This window comes from Barbus barbus (genome assembly GCF_936440315.1).
Source record: "Barbus barbus genome assembly, chromosome: 38".
In the NCBI taxonomy this organism is placed as follows: Eukaryota; Metazoa; Chordata; class Actinopteri; order Cypriniformes; family Cyprinidae; genus Barbus; species Barbus barbus.
Window position 1 is genome coordinate 5,110,391 of NC_136716.1, and position 18,900 is coordinate 5,129,290.

The 18,900-nt window shown below is 37.3% G+C and overlaps 1 protein-coding gene across 1 annotated transcript; it reads right to left on the reverse strand.

Moving 5' to 3' along the window:
• Positions 1-376: 376 nt before the first annotated feature.
• On the reverse strand, positions 377-18,573 carry LOC306857459 (inositol polyphosphate multikinase-like). The gene is made up of 6 exons (XM_079397416.1): positions 18,097-18,573; positions 15,803-15,888; positions 11,795-11,891; positions 11,531-11,703; positions 5,283-5,364; positions 377-1,328 (listed from the first exon to the last, which is right to left on the reverse strand). The coding sequence occupies exons 1-6, from the start codon at positions 18,242-18,244 to the stop codon at positions 796-798; spliced, it is 1,119 nt and encodes a 372-aa protein (XP_079253542.1). The 5' UTR covers positions 18,245-18,573; the 3' UTR covers positions 377-795.
• Between the last annotated feature and the right edge of the window lie 327 nt (positions 18,574-18,900).

Below are 18,900 nucleotides of genomic sequence, written 5' to 3' on the forward strand. Positions count from 1 at the left end.
ATGTAGACAAACCTCAAGGGCTGTACAATGAAAAAAATAAATGATCTCGACTTCACTACTTTCACTGTTATTTCAGTCATATTGCATCGATAAGCACAGAACATGAACACAATTACAAAGGTTTAATTCTTTTCAAATCAAGTATATATATATATATATATATATATATATATATATATATATATATATATATATATATATATATATATATATATATATATATATATATATATATATATATATATATATATATAGCGTTATTTTTGTGTAATTAATTAATCTAAATTAACGCGTTAAAGTCCCGGCCCTAATATATATATATATATATATATATATATTAAAAAAAACTAGATAAAATTCACAATTCAACAGGTCTGAAACAGACAGGGTCTTATTGGCAGCATACACGAAAGAAACGTCAAATATATTTTCCTACATCCTCACTCATCAAATTCCTATTTCCAATTACATCGATTTAAAAAAAAAAAGAAAAGGATAAAAGAAAAGAAACAAATCCTGCAATGGCTCTGGAAACAGGAACTAATACGTAATATCTGAGGCATAATATGAAGTGTTTTTTCTTTTGTCTGCATAAATATACAAGCATTATAGATTCATTTACCTGAGTAAGATATCATAAACTGTACAAAGCTTTTAAAAGACTAAAGCACATACATTAGACGAAGGATTACAAACATGTTACTCTACTGATGGTGTAGGTAGTGCAGATTAGAGAAAGGAGGGTGGACGGAAATTCATACACAATTCATACCTTCAACAACGAGAACCGCTCCTTCACTCCTCCAGAATCTGATGCAAGACCTTCAGTAGGTTCTTCAGGCCGTAGATGTAACCCTGGTCGGGAATGTCACTAGGGAAAACATGTGCAAAGTCAATCATCTTTACCTCCACATCACTGACCGATTCCTGTCCCGCTTCGCTCTTGCTCTCCTTCCTGTCCTCTTCCAGTCTTGCCAAGCCGTGGTTGCCATTGGGCTGCTGCGAGGAGCTCCAAACTCCGTTGTCCTGTTTGGCTTGGTAGTGGCTCCGGCCGCAGCTTTTCTTGTGCAGGGAGTACATGGTGGAGAGGCTCTGATCGATGTTGTTGTTCTGCTCACAGGCCTCGGGTGCGATCGGGCTCTCCCGCAGGGTCTGAGAGACGAGACTGGGAGCGCAGACGCCCTCATAGACGAAGAGCAGAGAGCTTGCATAAAAGTTGAACCGACTCTGGCTCTCAAACCACTGAAGGATCTTCTGGACTTGGAGGATGCTGACAGTGATGGCGTCTTTGCGGAGAATGTCGCCGTTGTAGAAGAACTTGGATAAACCTGCAAGACAATGAGCATGATGTTCGTAACTGAATTATAAATGAGACGGTTGGGAAACAACCACAGATGATGTCAAATGGGTTATACTGTGACAGTTAATCTGAAACTATTTCATTTTTGTCATCAGGCAATCCTAGACAAAGCTGAACTTGTATGTGACCTGGCTGACTCGGTTGACATAAAAATTTGACACACACAAAAAAAACAATACAATAAGTAAAATAAAAAAAGTAAAGAATCATTTCTGTGGTTCAAACTGTGGAGCATGCTTCGCAGGGTATCAAGTAAAAATCTGTAAAAATAAAACCGGCACAAACCTTTACACAAATTTGCTCTGGATACAATGGACAACCAATTAATTTTTTTTAATAAATCCATTCAAATTCACACCTACGTGTTCACATCCTCATGTGGCATCACAAGCTTTTTGTAAAGAGTTATGCAGATTTCAAGGGGTCTTTAAGAGTAAATTAAACTTGTTTTCTATTGAGTGAAAACAGTATCAAATCCTCCCACACGTGAGATCCACACTTGCACACACAATTCAGGGCTCCAAACTGCGACTAAAATGGTCGCATTTGCGAACAAAAATATTAATTTGCGAGTGAAGTTTTTGCTGAGGTCGCCACTGGCGACTATATATAATTTGCATGAAAGGACTTTTTTCCCGATTGTTTTGCGCTCACATCTTTTGTTATGTTCACGTATTAAACTTACATAAGACGATGCGCATCAAAGTTTTACTGGAAAAGAGTTTCAAACAGTCCTCGTCTCTGCCGCACACAGTCTGCTGAACGCAGTGAGAGAGACCTGAAAGGGCCTGTTTACACCTGGTCACTTCATGCATTTTCTCTGATCGGATATCTATATGATTTGTTAAAACGTTTCCCCATTTACACTTGGCCACATAAATGTGTCTTCGCAAAACGGATATAAATCCGTTCTTCAATTCCCGCTTCATATGCAAATATAACGGAGTTCACGTCAATGAAAGCAATGGATAATTTTATTAATTATCAGCTAATTTCAATATCAAGAGAGCGCGCGGCATCAGCACTGGAAAGATAGGCTAGTCTCGCTACTTTTAATGAAGAAGATTGTGTGTTGAGCGTCTGCGGCTTACTTTCAGGTTCATTCAGTTTGCGCGTCGCTTGCTGAAGAAATACTCCGCTACTCATCCGCGGTGATGCTTGTTGCATTGCGCTGTCATATCTGACTATAACATGCCATATAGCCTATAAAACGATCTCACACGTCTATTATTTTAATATTATGGGAGGAGAAAAATTACCATATGTGGTTTCAACAACCAGATGCATTTACACTTGTCCTGTCGATCTTCTTATCGAGATCTTAGTCTATATGCTGTGTTCTGTTAATGCATGGACTTCCTGTTATTTGAAGCGCACTTGCCATCCAGTAATCGCAAAAAGCTTTGTGCTGTCTTACTTTTTAATAAACAAAGTATCAGCTTTAAAATGCTAGGAAATTCAAATGATGCGGTTTGGGTGCTCTTTAATGTGGACCACAAGCGCACACTTTGGGTAATATAAACACCAGTACCCCGCGTCCACACGGTCCGTGTATGCGTCCGGATCGCGCGAGCGGAGAGTATGGCACTTAATGCTCAGGCGCGATCTCTTTAGCTCCTCAGTTAAAGCAGCAAATGAACCCATTATATATTTCGATTTACTACTATAGTATGAAATGAACATGATCAAAAGGTAGGCAATAAGAAAGCCTATAGTACAACTTACTGAAATGTTTTATGTAAAAGCTCATTCAGTGTTTCAAACTGAGGAAATGTATAAAGCTTGTAAACATTGCATTGTAATACATTTACCTCAGAATAACCACTCAGTGTCCATAAACTCATCAGTCAGCTAGAAAAATAACTATAAAGAGGAGCGTTTTGCTATATTCATGCGCTGTTGCATATTAATATTTTTTTACTTATTCTGTTGTACATGATTCAACTCCTCCTATAAAATAGCATTTTACTAATGAAGAAAAACAGACTGAATGTGTGAAAGACGTGACAACATTTATAGGATGCACTGCACTCAGTTGCCAAGTGATGCTTATGGTCCATGATATTGGTACAGATTCTGTGTAACGAACAATTCTTTGTGACTGTATATTTCAAGTTGTAAAAGACATTTAATTCACACTTTAAGTGAACCTTAGGCCCTCGGTCGACCTGATCATCTACAAGATGGATTAAAATGCTGATAAAGCCTAGAAAAGATAAGACATAAACACATGACAAAATGATTGAAATGTTAAAATAGAGGGGAAAAATAAAATGATAATAATAAAATAAACCACTTTTATTCTGTGGCACCTAAAAAAATAATTTGGCGCCTAAGTTTTTCTTTTATAGGAGCCAATGGCTCCTTACTCGATTTTTTTGTCTGGAGCCCTGCAATTCACAAATGCACACGGTGTATCCACAGGGCGATACACAAATGCACACGAGAGATCTACACTAGCGGACACAATCCACAAATACACATGAAGGATCCAGACTCGCGGACACAATCTACAAATGCACACGAAGGATCCACACTCAGGCACACAATCCACAAATGCATGCGAAGGATCCACACTCGCGCACACAATCCAAAAATGCACGCGAAGGATCCACACTCGCGCACACAATCCAAAAAATGCACGCGAAGGATCCACACTCGCGCACACAATCCAAAAAATGCACGCGAAGGATCCACACTCGCGCACACAATCCAAAAAATGCACGCGAAGGATCCACACTAGCGCACACAATCCAAAAAATGCACGCGAGAGATCCACACGGGCGCACACAATCCAAAAAATGCACGCGAGAGATCCACACGCGCGCACACTCAATCCAAGCAAAGGCAAGTGTATTATTGATTCTTTGCTCATAGAATGATCCTCAAATAATGTTGTACCCGTTATTTCATGCACAACAAATCACGAGTCATTTGAATTAGTGTTCTGCCTTAAGAATGTCTATAAATACGTGCTTTTGTATTTGCGGATTCCTTTGAGACTGTCATTCCGCAGCCTTAACTCACAAATGCGCACAAGCCTATCTGTACACTTTACCTATGGAATGAATGAAGTAGGCAGTCAGACATGTGTAGTATAATGTCGATCTGAATGGCGATCTACTTTAAGGACCCTGATTTTTTTTCCAACATTATTGTGACCAATATTTGTGATATATATGGTGATATTTCAATTTTTTTTTTTTATTGGTTACACGTATCTTCGTCTTAGGTTAATAAAATTGTACAATTTGTGCACATTTGTTTGTGTGAAATGCAGTGAGCTGTATATTGCAAATATCACGTTTCTGTAGTGCTGTGGTCTGCGTTAGTTGTGACTATACGGTGTTGCTTTTAGTGACAGGAGTTCGAGTCTCAGGTCCGATCATATTCCTTTCTCTTCTTTTCATTTGTTGTGTATTAGTCTATGTCTAATAATAACAAATAATTACAAAGCAGAGGAAATGTAACTACAGGAAAAGGCCAGCATTTGACCTTTTTTTCTTATTATTATTCGTCAGAAACTTACCTATATTGTTACTGTAAAGTATACAGATAGGCTTGTGCGCATTTGTGAGTTAAGGCTGCGGAATGACAGTCTCAAAAGAATCCGCAAATACAAAAGCACGTATTTATAGACATTCTTAAGGCAGAACACTAATTCAAATGACTCGCGATTTGTTGTGCATGAAATAACGGGTACAACATTATTTGAAGATCATTCTATGAGCAAAGAAACAATAATGCACTTGCCTTTGCTTGGATTGAGTGTGCGCCCGTGTGGATCTCTCGCGTGCATTTGTGGGAGGATTTGATACTGTTTTCACGCCATAGTTTTCCTCATTCTTCTTCAATGAATGCAACAGAAACAGTCTATTATGGTGTAAACAAGATGATGCTTTGACCCTGAGGTTGACCTTACCTTCCTTGATCGTGTCCTTCACGAGACCTCTTCCATAATGCTGGTCATATGTGTCAAAGCTGTCTGAGCCAACTTTATACACCTAAAAGCCAGAAAGAAACATTTTAAACTAGAGTTGAATGTGGACAATCACTTCACAGGTCTGGCTCTCCCTCTAGAGGACATTCAAGGTCATTACAGTATCTCCTCTGACTGAATTAACTCCAGTGAGGAAATTAAATTCAAGTTGAACTTCTGGAAAGGGCGATGAGGAAGCCAATGTAATCTCGTACTGTGTAATTTGGGTTTATTTTGAGAGGGGCATTAAGTTCCTCTCTATATCATCCAAATCAACAGCGCAATTATGAGTAATGGTTCTGTTTGCTTGGTGGTTATGCAGATCGGCTCTTTTCATCCATCTGTTTTTCCGCACGGGCTGGCAGAGAGCTAAACCCTTGGGATGGCCTGAGACTGAGAATTTACATACCGTCTGCTCCCCATCAATATTTCACCAAGAAACTGGACCTCGCTGCCCTTTCCGTGTGCTATTTTAGACAACTCTCATCCTGAAGATTTCAAATTTCCATATTTTTTAATGTAGTAAAAAGGTCAAACAATAATTTTCCTTAAACGACTGGACTGTGCTTCTTTTACTTAAGCTGCTCTTTGAGCCAGAGTGGTAAAACAAACAAAACAAAAATCCAACATACACAAAAAAAAAAAAAAATAATAATAATAATAAAACAAAAGCTCAATTGTTGTTTGAAGTACAAATTTTAAATACGAAAATACAAATATAAATAAATCCACTCTGACGGTTATATTACACTGTGCACTATTTTTATGGATTGTTTTTTTTTTTTGACAATGTACTGTATTAAATGCATCGATGTTTAAGAAAGTAAGTACTATATTAAAATTAAATAATTTTCTGTATTGATTTTTTACAGGCATTTTACCTTTATTTTGAGTGTTTCACTTCATTGCATTGTGTTGCAGGGTAAACAAAAATGTTCGTAAAATGAACTGATAGTGTACTGGCAGAAATTAGCAGTACATTTCCTTTTTTTTTTTTTTTTTTTACAGTGTATATAATACTACGTGGGTTGTTGAATGCTTATATGTGATTGGTTGTTGAACGTTCTAAGGTAATTATGCAATTATGTTAGTTCCAGGCAGATCTTTACCGCATTACATGCCCATATCACCTCACCAAATGATTTCAGTCATTTCAAAAGGTCCTTACAGCTAGCTTACAACAGCAAAAGAACTAAAACCCACAATGGCACGGACTAGGCCAATAAATGTAGCAAACAATAGGATAAAATGACAACATATTTTTGTGTTTTCCCCACAAAATTATTATTTTTTTAACTAATGGTGCTATTCCACTGCATGGTATGGCACGGTACGGTTCAGTATGGATCACTTTTGGGGGGTTTTCCACTGGGTACAGTACCTGGTACTTTTTAGTACCACCTCGGCCGAGGTTCCAAGCGAACCGTACCGTTACCAAAACATGAACTTGCGGCACGAGACACAACAGACCCCTAGATTTAAATCAGCACAGCCAGCGAAGGATCGAACGCAACTGTTTTGAATGAGCGCACCTTTCTTTTAACAACCAAAAAAATGGCTGTTTCGTTGTCTGTTGAGGAAGTACGGACTGTCCTCTTGTTGATAGCCGAGGAGCGGATCCAGCGAGAGCGTGATGGAGCGACGCGAAATTTAAACGTTTTTCAGGAGTCACGGCAGTAGAGGCGGTGCAACTATAACAGCACGTGAATAATCCCGCCCACTCTAAAGTGGTACTAAACTGCAGTGGAAACGCAAACAGAGTCGAACTGAGCTGTGTCGTGCCTTTCAGACCTTATTTTACTCATGAATTGAAAAATCCCATTATAAAACCCCAAAAGGCAAATCACGAGGGAACCCATGGAGAATTATTCTTCTGTTTTAACTTCATACTTGCACCACTCTATTAACACACACTTCATACACCTACAGTCACTCTCTTTTGCTCTCACTCTTGTTCTAATAACTGCAATAGAGTGCATTAATAACTGCATTATCAATGGCTCAAGCCTGTTACTAGCTCTAAAATGACATTTTGGAAATAGCAACAGAAGCTTGAGATGAATTGCTTAAATAGCCCTACACCCAAGAGCATTTCAAGGACAAAAACCTGACAAATGCCTTAAAATACAACATCTGAACAACATTTTGAGGTGTGTTAATTGTAGTATAAGTGGAATAATTGACTCCGAGCCATTGAATTATTTGTTCAAGACAAGTTAAGTTTCTGCTATATGTGGAGATATAAAATGGAATGAAATTTGTGCCTCACAGGACCACGGTGCTACATATAGACAGACATAAAAATAAAAGAAAAAACATAAATAATTGATTATATTATACTACAGACATTTATTTTAAAGTCATTTGACTTTATTAAAGGCAAGATGCACTGTGCCACACATGCACATGTAATACAAATCAGGAAAGTTTTACATTACACATTTAAATCCATGTACAAATGATAAAAAGGCAAAACAAAAAGCCTCTTCTCAGACAACCTGCGCATTTCCTCTGAGATAATAAAGAACGACATTGCTTGGCATAAGTGAAGAGTATTGTGTAAACCTCATCCATCATGAGCTGATGATAAAGAGTTTAGAGGTCTCCACCCGTGTTTCTCAAGAGAGAAGCAAATGACCCTGAGGATGCTGGGAGAGGCCACGGTGAGATAAGCTCATCCTATCTGATGGTATCCAAACATATCCTTCTCTCTCTCTCTCTCTCCCACCCACACACTCACACGTTAAGTCATTTCATACTAAGCCAATGATGTTTGCTTTATGCTAACCCCTACCGCTTCATTAACAATTGTTCATTGAAATACATACACTATTTGTCAAAAGTTTGACACATTTTTAATGTTACTGAAAGCCGTTTACATTCAACAACGCTGTATTTATTTGATCAAAATGCAGTAAAACAGTAATATTATGACAATTTAATTGTTTTCTACATTTCTTATTATCGATGCTGGAAATAGTTTTTCTTGCTTGATTGAATTTTGGAGAAAAAACAAATCAGAAAATTCTAAATAGCATTTATTTGACATTTTTAATATTTATAATGTCTTTACTATCACTGTTGATCAATGTAATGCATCTTTGATAAATACATAAATAATTAATTCCTTCTCCATTATGGTTAATATGATTTGGTTATTTGCTTTAGGCGAACAGATTTTACTTCTTTTTTTTTCCTGACAATATGACTCACTGCATGAACTTCTCTCATCCATTCAGTTTTAGAATGTGCAGCAGTGGAGGATCCAATGTTTTTGGAGACCACAGATGGAATTCTTAAAACTACCTGTGGGCCCTTAGTCCATCGCTGTATTAAAATATACACATATTAAAATGATTTCTGATCAAGTATCACTGACTACGTTTACATGGACATCAATAATCCGATTTTAATACGATTAAGCCAATACTCTGATTAGGAGTCTAACATGTAAACAGAGATTTTTGATAACCTTAATCCGGCTAAAGCCATAATCGAAGTAAACACAAATTGAATTATGTGGAGTATTCCTATTTTAGTCGCATTATTGAAGTGCAGTACAGACATGTGCACACCTTAATCAAACTATTACCGTCGTGTAGGACTTTGCCACATTTTGCGACAGGATCCACACGGCAGTGGTCAACCATTTGATGGCAAATAAAAGAGCTTCAACACCGCCGTCGTCTGTATGCACGTACAAATAATTAACTGCACTTGAAGCTTTCATAAAATTAAAAATTAAACACCCAAAATTGTATATGGCATCATCACGAAGACAAACTATAGGTTTACATGAAATTCTGGGTTGGGCGTCGGATGGTGACGTAATGACGCATGCCATTAATCGATTTATGTACTATAACATGTAAAACGGGAACATGAAAGGATTATTCTAAAAGCAACTAATGTAAACACCTTAATCATAATATTGTCTTATTCAGAATAAGGTAAATAATTAGATTACTGATGTCCATGTAAACGTACTGACTGAAGACTCGAGTAATGATGTTGAAAATATAGCTTTATGTCACAGGAATTAATTACTAGTTTAACCAGTAATTAATTACTTACTGGTTAAACGGATTATAGTTGTTCCGTAATCCATACAGACCAGGCCCTACGGTTCAGGGTGAATATGACAGCATCTAACACCTTAAATACATTCAAAAATATAACTTTGCTGAACCTTGCTATTTCCTCACACCAAAAATAACCCCTTATGATTGTACGACTAGGCATGAATGCAAGCAGGGCTGCAACAGCTAATCAATAAAAGAGATAATAATAAATGAAATAACTGTGCAGTAATTCTGACAAAAATTGACTTTCTAAAATATTTCATTTCAGACATTAAATGTGAGTTTAAAATTCTACATGTATCAGCAGATCCCAGTTTTTTAAATTTGACAAAGATTTTATTTTATTTTTTTTACTAGGAGCGTGGACTCCTTTTTGTGGTCGATTATAACGGTTTAAACAACATTACGCTTAACTACAGTGGTTGAGATTATCTAAGTTCACCAGTTTACATAGGATTTATGATTGCTTCAACCACTATTGCAGTAAATGCTAAGTCCACTTTTTTAAATAGGCTTCTTAACAAGTGTTCTTGCATGCTCCGTTTGATTGTTCGATATATCGCCCAGCTCTATGTACAGACCAAATTTCCCTCCCAAGCTATCCAAACGTGTGACTGTAGTGCGCACAGCGCTGTGGCTTTACCACTGAGCTTTACCCCCTTCTGTCTGCTCTAAAGCTGCTGACCATTAATTAGGCCTAAAACCTCTTAAAACACAAGGCTCTGGCACCGGCTGTACCGAAGATTATCATTAGATGAAATGGCAGGACCATTATATATAGAAGATCCAAAAATATTTTAAATATATTTGTTTCGAGTTGAGTAAGTACTATGCTTCGTTCTCATTGAATAAAAGCATCTACAGACATCTTGAGGACAGCAGTGTTTGGGTTGTATACAGGAAGTAGTGATGATTCAAAAGAGTCAGTAGAGAGTGGAACAACTACATCTGAATGTGTTAGGTGAGTCTATGACACCGGCTGTCTACTACTTAAAGCCACTTTGACACCTCAACCCCAGCGGTTCTGCTTCATATTACACAGCATACATACATACACAACCCACACGCAATTCATAAGTTTCACAATGTGAAGGTGACAGCAGCTAACACTTCTAAAAACAGACCTATTTTGGACCTTGCTATATCTGCACTGTGTCTGCATGAAAAAAAAAAATCGCAATGAAATCGCAATTGGCATGCGCATCTTGTCAGTGAAGCACGGTTCTGTGACCAGTAGTAAATCTCCATCCGAAGGCCAGAGGGCACTCTCGCGCAGAAATTCAAAATACACCCCACTGAAGAAATCAGGATATCCCTAAAGCTGTTGCTGAATAAACAGAAGATGTAAATGAATTTTAAATGATTTCGACTGACGTTATGAAGTGGGTTGTAAAAACATGTTATTAAATGTGGTATCTTCATGTGCTTTCAGATGGAGCAGCATTTACTACACAGAGCCGTAATTCACTGAGAAGCTACGCAGACAACTTTCATTATCGCGAACGATTTCTTCAGGATTGAACAGATTTCATTATCAGGATTGGAACGCATCTCCAAAATCCCATACACAGATGCACGTTGCCATTATGGTAGTCAGCGCCGAAAAAACAGACAAATAAATATAAACCGAGGTTACAAAAGTAATTCAGTCAAGATCAGTGAGGGATTTTCTTTTCTTTTGTTCTTTGATTAACATTAATGAGTGGTGGCAGCGGCTGCTGTCAATGCATGGATCCAATACACCCTTGTATTCTTTCTCAACTCTTTATGTTCACTTAAGACATAACCGATTGTATTTATGGGATATTTTGATATAATTCTGTGTGTATGTCCATTCGAATGTGTAAGAATGCGAGAAAGAGAGCTGAGTCCAGTGTTCGCGTATATAATAGGCGGCTTTTGTGTATGCACTTTGTGTGTGTGCGCAGCATGGAAAACAGCGCGCGAGTGCAGAAGCGAGTTCTATTGCATCTTCTTGCAGTTGAATCTTTTGAAATCACAATAAATGCGCATACAGGAATCGAGAAGCAGAATCAAAATTTTATTTTGTCATGTCAATTCATTAACCTTTCAGAAATAATCAAAATAATTTTAAAGGCAAAAACATACCCTCATCCCCAGAACCAAGAAGCCGATCTCCTCCATCAACGGGTATTTCCTGATCTGCTGTTCCCGTTTCTCCTGTGAAGCGAAGGGGTCATAGCTCTTCTGGCCAATCTTCACATCCATGATGCATGGCTTCTGAAACCTGCGTGTCACATCCTCCAGCTTGATGTACAGGTCTGTGGAAGAAAGCAAGCAGACATGCTGACTAAACATGCTGTACAGTTTATCCACCAATCTCCTCATAGCTTCATGCATCCATCTGTGTACCTGTGGGAGCGTCTGGTGAGGACCACATGCCATAGTACTTGGGAAGGTACGCTTGGAGGTCTACAAGACAGGGGTCGCAGTGGTCTTCAGCATACACCTGACAAAAACAACAAGATCCCACTGTGAAATTTCTGTACTGGAATGGATTCATCAGGATATATCATTTACTACTGTAAATGTGTGGTCACTTTAGCAAAACTTGGCTTCATTTCACAGACAAGAAAAGTGTAACAGTATATCAGTGCATGAAGCACAGCTCACACAGAAGTCACTTTCGAACAAAGCAGCTTTCTGTTGCTCAATGTGGTGAATTTGTGCGACCAATTTGAACACGAGCGAAATCTGCATGGGGAACTTTTATGCCCTCATTTGTGCCCTATAGCTTGTTTGCAATCACGTGATTCTGATGATGCGCAGCAGAATTGATGAGATGGAGGAAAGTCAGTATTGTACTGGTTTAGACACTATTACAAGAGAGAGGTACAAACAGAAAATCACAACATATGCTGGACGTGATCCTTGTGTTATGAAGAGGAGCGATTTTTCAACTAAAAAATACTTGCCTGTCATCAAGGTGGTGGATACTGACACAACAACTAACCCTGATTGCAGACAAGCCATTTCGAAAGTGAATCCTGCATTTATTTGAGGGATGCGGGATATGTGCCACTCTTGAAACTTTGGTGCAGCAGCATGTACAGGAATGTGGCCGTTGGTCCCGTTAGCAGCATGTAAAACAAAACTTTTATTCAAATTCTGAATTGATTATAGCCTAGAAAGCCAGCAAATAGCATTTCCATATAATCACTAAAAAGCTGTCACTCACTTCAATTTATCGCAGTCTCACAACATTCTGATATAATCAATTAAGCTCTCTAAACTACAACTTTATCTTATTTACATCGTGTCTATGTGTGGCATTTAAAAATGACTGTCTCACGCTGAATACGTAAGAGTTGGCACCCTGTATCAATTTATATGTCTTGATTAATATCTTAATATATTATTATATCTTATATTAACCATTTGCACACACAAGAATTATCCAACTCGGCTCCTCCCGACCACAGACGTAGGTTTAAAAGCCAAATTTCCCTGTGTTTTTCAGTCAACTTATTACCTTTTCCCCCTTTGAACAACAAATTTTCATACACGATAAAAGCTCCTTGTAGTTTCTCGGTTTGACCGATTTGAGCATCTATAAACAGTGCAAAACATAGGCATTTTGAGTTTCTGCTTGAGATTAACATTGTAAACAAAAATCACTTCCTGCCCTCCAGCTGCATTTCACGGCACAGCAATGATGTCATGTGCAAACAACCTATAACTGAGCTATGGTGACCACACCTTAACTGTGCATTTATATAAAAAAACTAATTTAATAAAAAAAACAAACAAATAAATCACAATTTCTACCATATACTGTACTGTATGTGCATGTTTTCAGCTTGCTCTGTAAGATATTGGCACTAGACATAAAAAAAAAAAAACCTATTCTGGTCAACCAGTACATATAACAACACTTTAAACCCTTGCTTTGGTGCAGTGCTGGATTGAGAGGTGAGTGGGTGGCCCTTCACTGTCGTCCAGGACGTTAGTGTTTGCACTACAAATACTATTCGTTCACGTGTGTCACTACTTCCCTAAGCAATTTTAACGATTAGATCACAAAACATTTAGACTCCATTACAGAGCTGATGACCAACACGGATCTTAATACAATGCATTAATGGGTTTAAAAAAAAAAAAACTTCTTCAGAAACGCTAATGGCTCTGTTTCAGTCTTCTAATTGCACCAAAGAGAAAGGATGACAATAATACACAGAAAGGGAAAATCTGGGTTCTTCATGTCGTACTAAATCTGTATGACTTTTGTGGAGCATAAAAAGATATTTCGAGACATGTCTCAGTGTTTTTTGTCCATGCAAATTCAAGTCAATGGTCATCAACACTTTTTGTTTACTATCTTTCTTCAAAATATCTTCTTTTGCAGCCAACGGAAAAACAAAACAAAAAAAAACAGGTCATCATTTTGGTGTGGACACTATTCTCTATATATGCATACCAGTGGCATGCAGTGGTGTTTTAACATGAGGAAGCAGTTACTAACATTATTTTTTATTTTACTTAATATTTTAATTATACATTTCATAGTGTTTTTATGCATTTTTACATTTATTCCAAAATAGTAACTAAAGGCAGTAACAATTTGAACAATATTTTGGAAACACTTTACAATAAGGTTTCATTAGCTAACATTATGAACAAAATGAACAATACTTCTATAGCATTTATTCATCTTAGTTAGATGCTATTTACACTACGTGAAAATAGAAGTGCTGTGTATCACCAGCAAAGTCACGATACGCATCACCATATGATACGCATCACGATATAGGACTGCACTGAATTTCATCTCAGAAGAATTTAGTAAAACAGCTGTTTATTAAACACTGCATACTATAGGGCCATTGCTAACTATTGGCAGAGCAGGCAGTTGATCTCTGCATTATGAAGGGCCTCCATAGCTGTACAACATAGGTAATGGCATATATTTAATGTTTACATTGGGCACTCCCCACCAGGTAAAATATTCTGATTGTTTGCATCTTGTTCTTAAGCCCATAAATAATAATGTATGCGTTCTAATAAATTTATATTGTAATGTACTCATTAAAAAAATAATAATAATAATAATAATCTTAACATTACTGGTAGGTTATCATTGCACAAATTAACACACTCTCTACAGTTAAAAAATAAAAATGAGAAGAGTTCTAAACTAATGCGCTGTCTTCACTGTATCTAACGCACACACACACACTGTCACACACACAGGTCACATTGCGGCCGCATATAGACATTCAGCAACAAACTTTTTAGAGCTGCCCCGCAATTTTATCAATAAAATAGCTTAATCGCTCAAGAGCTACATTATCTTTCTCAAGGAGCTGGTAACATAATGGTTTCTAAAGGAATTAAAGCCACAGCTTCACTGTTACGGTGGTAATTCATACATACACAGCATCTCTCTCTCATAAGTGAACACTTGATGAATTACACTTTTCTGAGAATAGAATATCGAAGTGGAGATCGCTAAACTGCAAGCTAGCCGGTGTTTTCAGAAAGCAAGCGGGTTTATCCACAGTGGAGAGAGTGCGCGTACATATGGTTGCCAGGCTGACAAAGATAAGCATCACATTTAGCAGATATTTCTGTATTGCGCAAGTGGGAAGCTCTGTTTCGGGGATTATATCAGGCAACCCAGTAGTGCTTAGATTAAACATTGTTGTTAAACATTTTAAACTGTGTTCTTGTATTCAAATTTAGTGCGGTCCACTGCTGCACACGTGCCACAATATCAATACAGGGCCAGCTGTACCCATACTCGTATCTCTGTCAAATCTCTGAGACGATACATCGTCGTATCGATGTATCGAACACAGCACTAGAAAATAGTAGTATTTTCTTGGCAATATGCTATTTACACTAAGTGCAAAATATAGATTGTATTTACACTGTTAAAATAGCAATATTTTCTGCTATTTATACTACTTATTGCAAATATCTAATGTACTGAATGTACTAATTTGTGTTCTGAAGATGAACCGAACAAGGTCTTGTGGGTTTGGAGCGACATAAGGGTAAGTAATTAATGCCAGAGTTTTCAGTTCATATCCCTTTAAGCCCTGATCTCAGAGTTAGAGTGATTATTAAAACTTTGTTAGCATCATAGTTATTGTCTTTGGTGCGAACGGGCCTTTACTAACGTTATTCCTGTGGGTGAATTTTCCTCTATGTAAACAATGCTTTTCTGGGATCCACGCATGTATGATGAAATACAGGATATAACCTTTATTTATATGACATGACCCTGGGTTATCAGGGTGCAATTTGATTTGCTTTTTATTCGAAGGACGTGTCAAAATTGTGGCGATAGACAGCGTCACAGATGCTGCTGTCAGACCTTAAACAGTCTTGAAGCCAGAACTTCCCTGTAACGCTCACCATACTGTAGAACTGCATCTCTCTGGGTCCTCTTGGAGGAGGCTGCAGCTGTTTCAGGACCGTACCATCAGGATGTTGCAAGATACCTGTGAAAAAAAAAAAACCTCTCAATCATTACCGTTATGATCACAGCGCAAATGCCAAACAAAAAGCACATGCTAACATTTTCAAAATCAATTTATACGGATGAGTAAACGCTCGTATACATTGAGTTACGTGAAGGACTGTGAATAGGCCCTTTTGAAGCTGATTTGAGGGGAAATTACAGCAGTGTGCGTAAATGACATCACAGGCTGGCCTATATGCTGCTAAGAACTAGGCTGGCAGGGCTTAGAGATTACGGTCATAGACTGTGAAGCTCTGGATTTAGGTCAGGCTCCCCCTCTTTAAAAATAGCTATTTTAAAATCTATTCACATCATTGATAAACAAAAGGAAACACGACCAGGATGAATTTATGACAACAAACATGATCAACCAGGAGGAATTTGCTACCACAGACACTATTTAAATGAATACCATAAGTTACATCTCTTTCACCTGAAGCAATTCCTCCAGTGACTCACAGTCCAGCTAATGTATACATTCACACGATACCGTGGCTACACTCTAAAGAAAACAATAAACCGCTAACAAACAAAGCCTGTTTTAGCATCATTAAATTTTTGTTTTTTGTACTGTTATAACACTATCATGACAATTAAAACATTTCCCTCTTATTGCAATGCATCTGGATGGTTTATTTTTCATCTCGTTTGTTATTTTATAATCTTGAATGATTATGCTCATTCATAAAAATAAAAAAATGAGTCAAATTTATTATGAAAATTATTTTATGAGGATTAAACAATGGAATAAAATAAAAAATACAGTAATAAAAATAATGCAGTACACCTTTTTAAAAAAATATATTTTTATAAATATTAATAAATGTATTCATAATTTGTTTTATATGACAGTTTCTGTTATTAGAAGTTATGGTAATATGCTTAAATACTGCCATTATGCAAGTAAAAAAATAAAAAATAAACTTAATAGTCTTAAAAATAGACAAAAATAATATTTTACGTCTATAGCTGTTTTCACATGTCAGGAGACAAAGCCAACCGAGTCAGCAACAAAACCTATCAGCCCATTCAACTTTTTCCATTAAATCTGTAGCAGTATCAGGATGATTACTAACCAGAGATCAGGGCTAGTTTTCACATCAGCTATATCTTAGTAATATTTAAAGTAGTAGTAGTTTTATATGATTGTTTCAAGCACCCAATGAAAAAAAAAAAAAATTGTCTTAAATTAGAATCATTTTTATAAATTAAAATCCTCAATACTAAAACACATTTGAATATATATGAATAGCTGTTGTGTAAAAAAGCCATACATTCAGGAAAAGTTCAACAGTAAACAGGTTTTTAACTGAAACTGTTTGTCTATTTATATGGCAAACACTAGGTCAGCACCATAATCCATACAATTTTAAAGTATTATATAAAACATTTTAACTTGACATAAGACAAAAAATCTAAAATACATTCAGATGATGCATTACAGAATATTCCACTTAAACCCGTTTAACGTTTTCAGTCATTTTTTTTAAAATTACAGTCCACTTTAACAGTGTCCTCGTTTTTTTCCCAAAAAATTCCCATATCAATCCTGATTTTATTAATTTCATTTATTCTTTGTGGGAATTTTCATAAAATCCTGCAATCACAATATTTGTTGGCCAAAACAAAAGTTTGACATTTCAAATGCTACATTACACATTTAAATCTGTTCATGAATAAAGTAGCATTGATATTTTCAATTTTACACAGGCTACATTTTTGCTTTTTCATTCAAAATGTTGATAATTGTTTTTCTGTGCAAATTTCACTGGGGGAAAAAAAATAATACAAAAGGTTGTTTGATATAGAATGTAGCATTTATATCATTACATGGTACATTATACATTTCTTCTTAATGGTTTTGTGCTTCATAATTGTTTTACGGTTGCATATGAACTAAAAAGCATGTTGTTTAATGACAAGTCCCTGTGACATCTTACCCCATACAGTGACAGCATGCAGTCACAAAAGATCAGCTGCATCTTGTTTCGTAGATAAAAACTGTAGTATTTGTGTAGTGGACAGCTTTATACAGAGAGAAACTTTAAAGTGCGCGCATATGCTGTATAAAAACTGCTCCTGAGAAATGTTCACTGGGGTAAAAATTGTGACAGCTAGCCCCGTACACAATTATAAATGACAGAATCCTGGCTCAAATGAATAGGAATGACATCAAATTTGTACTGACCCACTTTATCAACGCCATACTTGTGTCCGGCCACCTGATGAGAGAGCGGCACGCAGCCGTCCAGGTGAGCGCTCTCAGGTAAACACGCGCCGCGGGACATTACCGGACGCGCGAGCTCCAGCCTCCCCAGCGCCACAGACGAGTCCATTATGATGCTGAGCTGACACTCACACCAAAGACTTCACTGCAATGGCTCGTTATTTCTCTAAACTACTGTCCTCCACGCACGAATTCATCCTGATGTGTGTGACCGCTCGCGTGCCATCAGTCACGGCGCCCACGCTCGCGACCATTTAACGAGCTTTCAGCCGGGCCACATCCCACTTCCTGACTTCAGAGATGTTTACACTCCTCCCGCGGTAATTGGTACGAGATGGTAGATACGGAGCGAGCGGAGCACACAGATCGACACGATATTCTGGCGGAGAGAGTCATATCGCACTGAACCGCGCCGTTTGTTTCCGCCCCGAGAGACGCGCTGCGTGTGACGTTACGACGCACAGCGAGCGGAAACATCACGTCGCGCTATTTATTTATTTAATTATTATTATTTCTCATGAAACGTCTAACTTTACATTAGGTATAATTTCGGAAATGTGAAAAGAGTAGAAGCAAAAGCATGAACTTAACAGTGAAAATATTTTTATGAATGGCAGGCTCACCTCTAAATACTTCCGGTGTAAGTTAATCTACGGATACGATAAAAGTCTGTTGATGTTGCTGAATGTTCAGTTATGGGAACGCTGATAAAAACTAACTACTAAACAAACATCGAGATGGAAAATATTTTACATAATGATACGA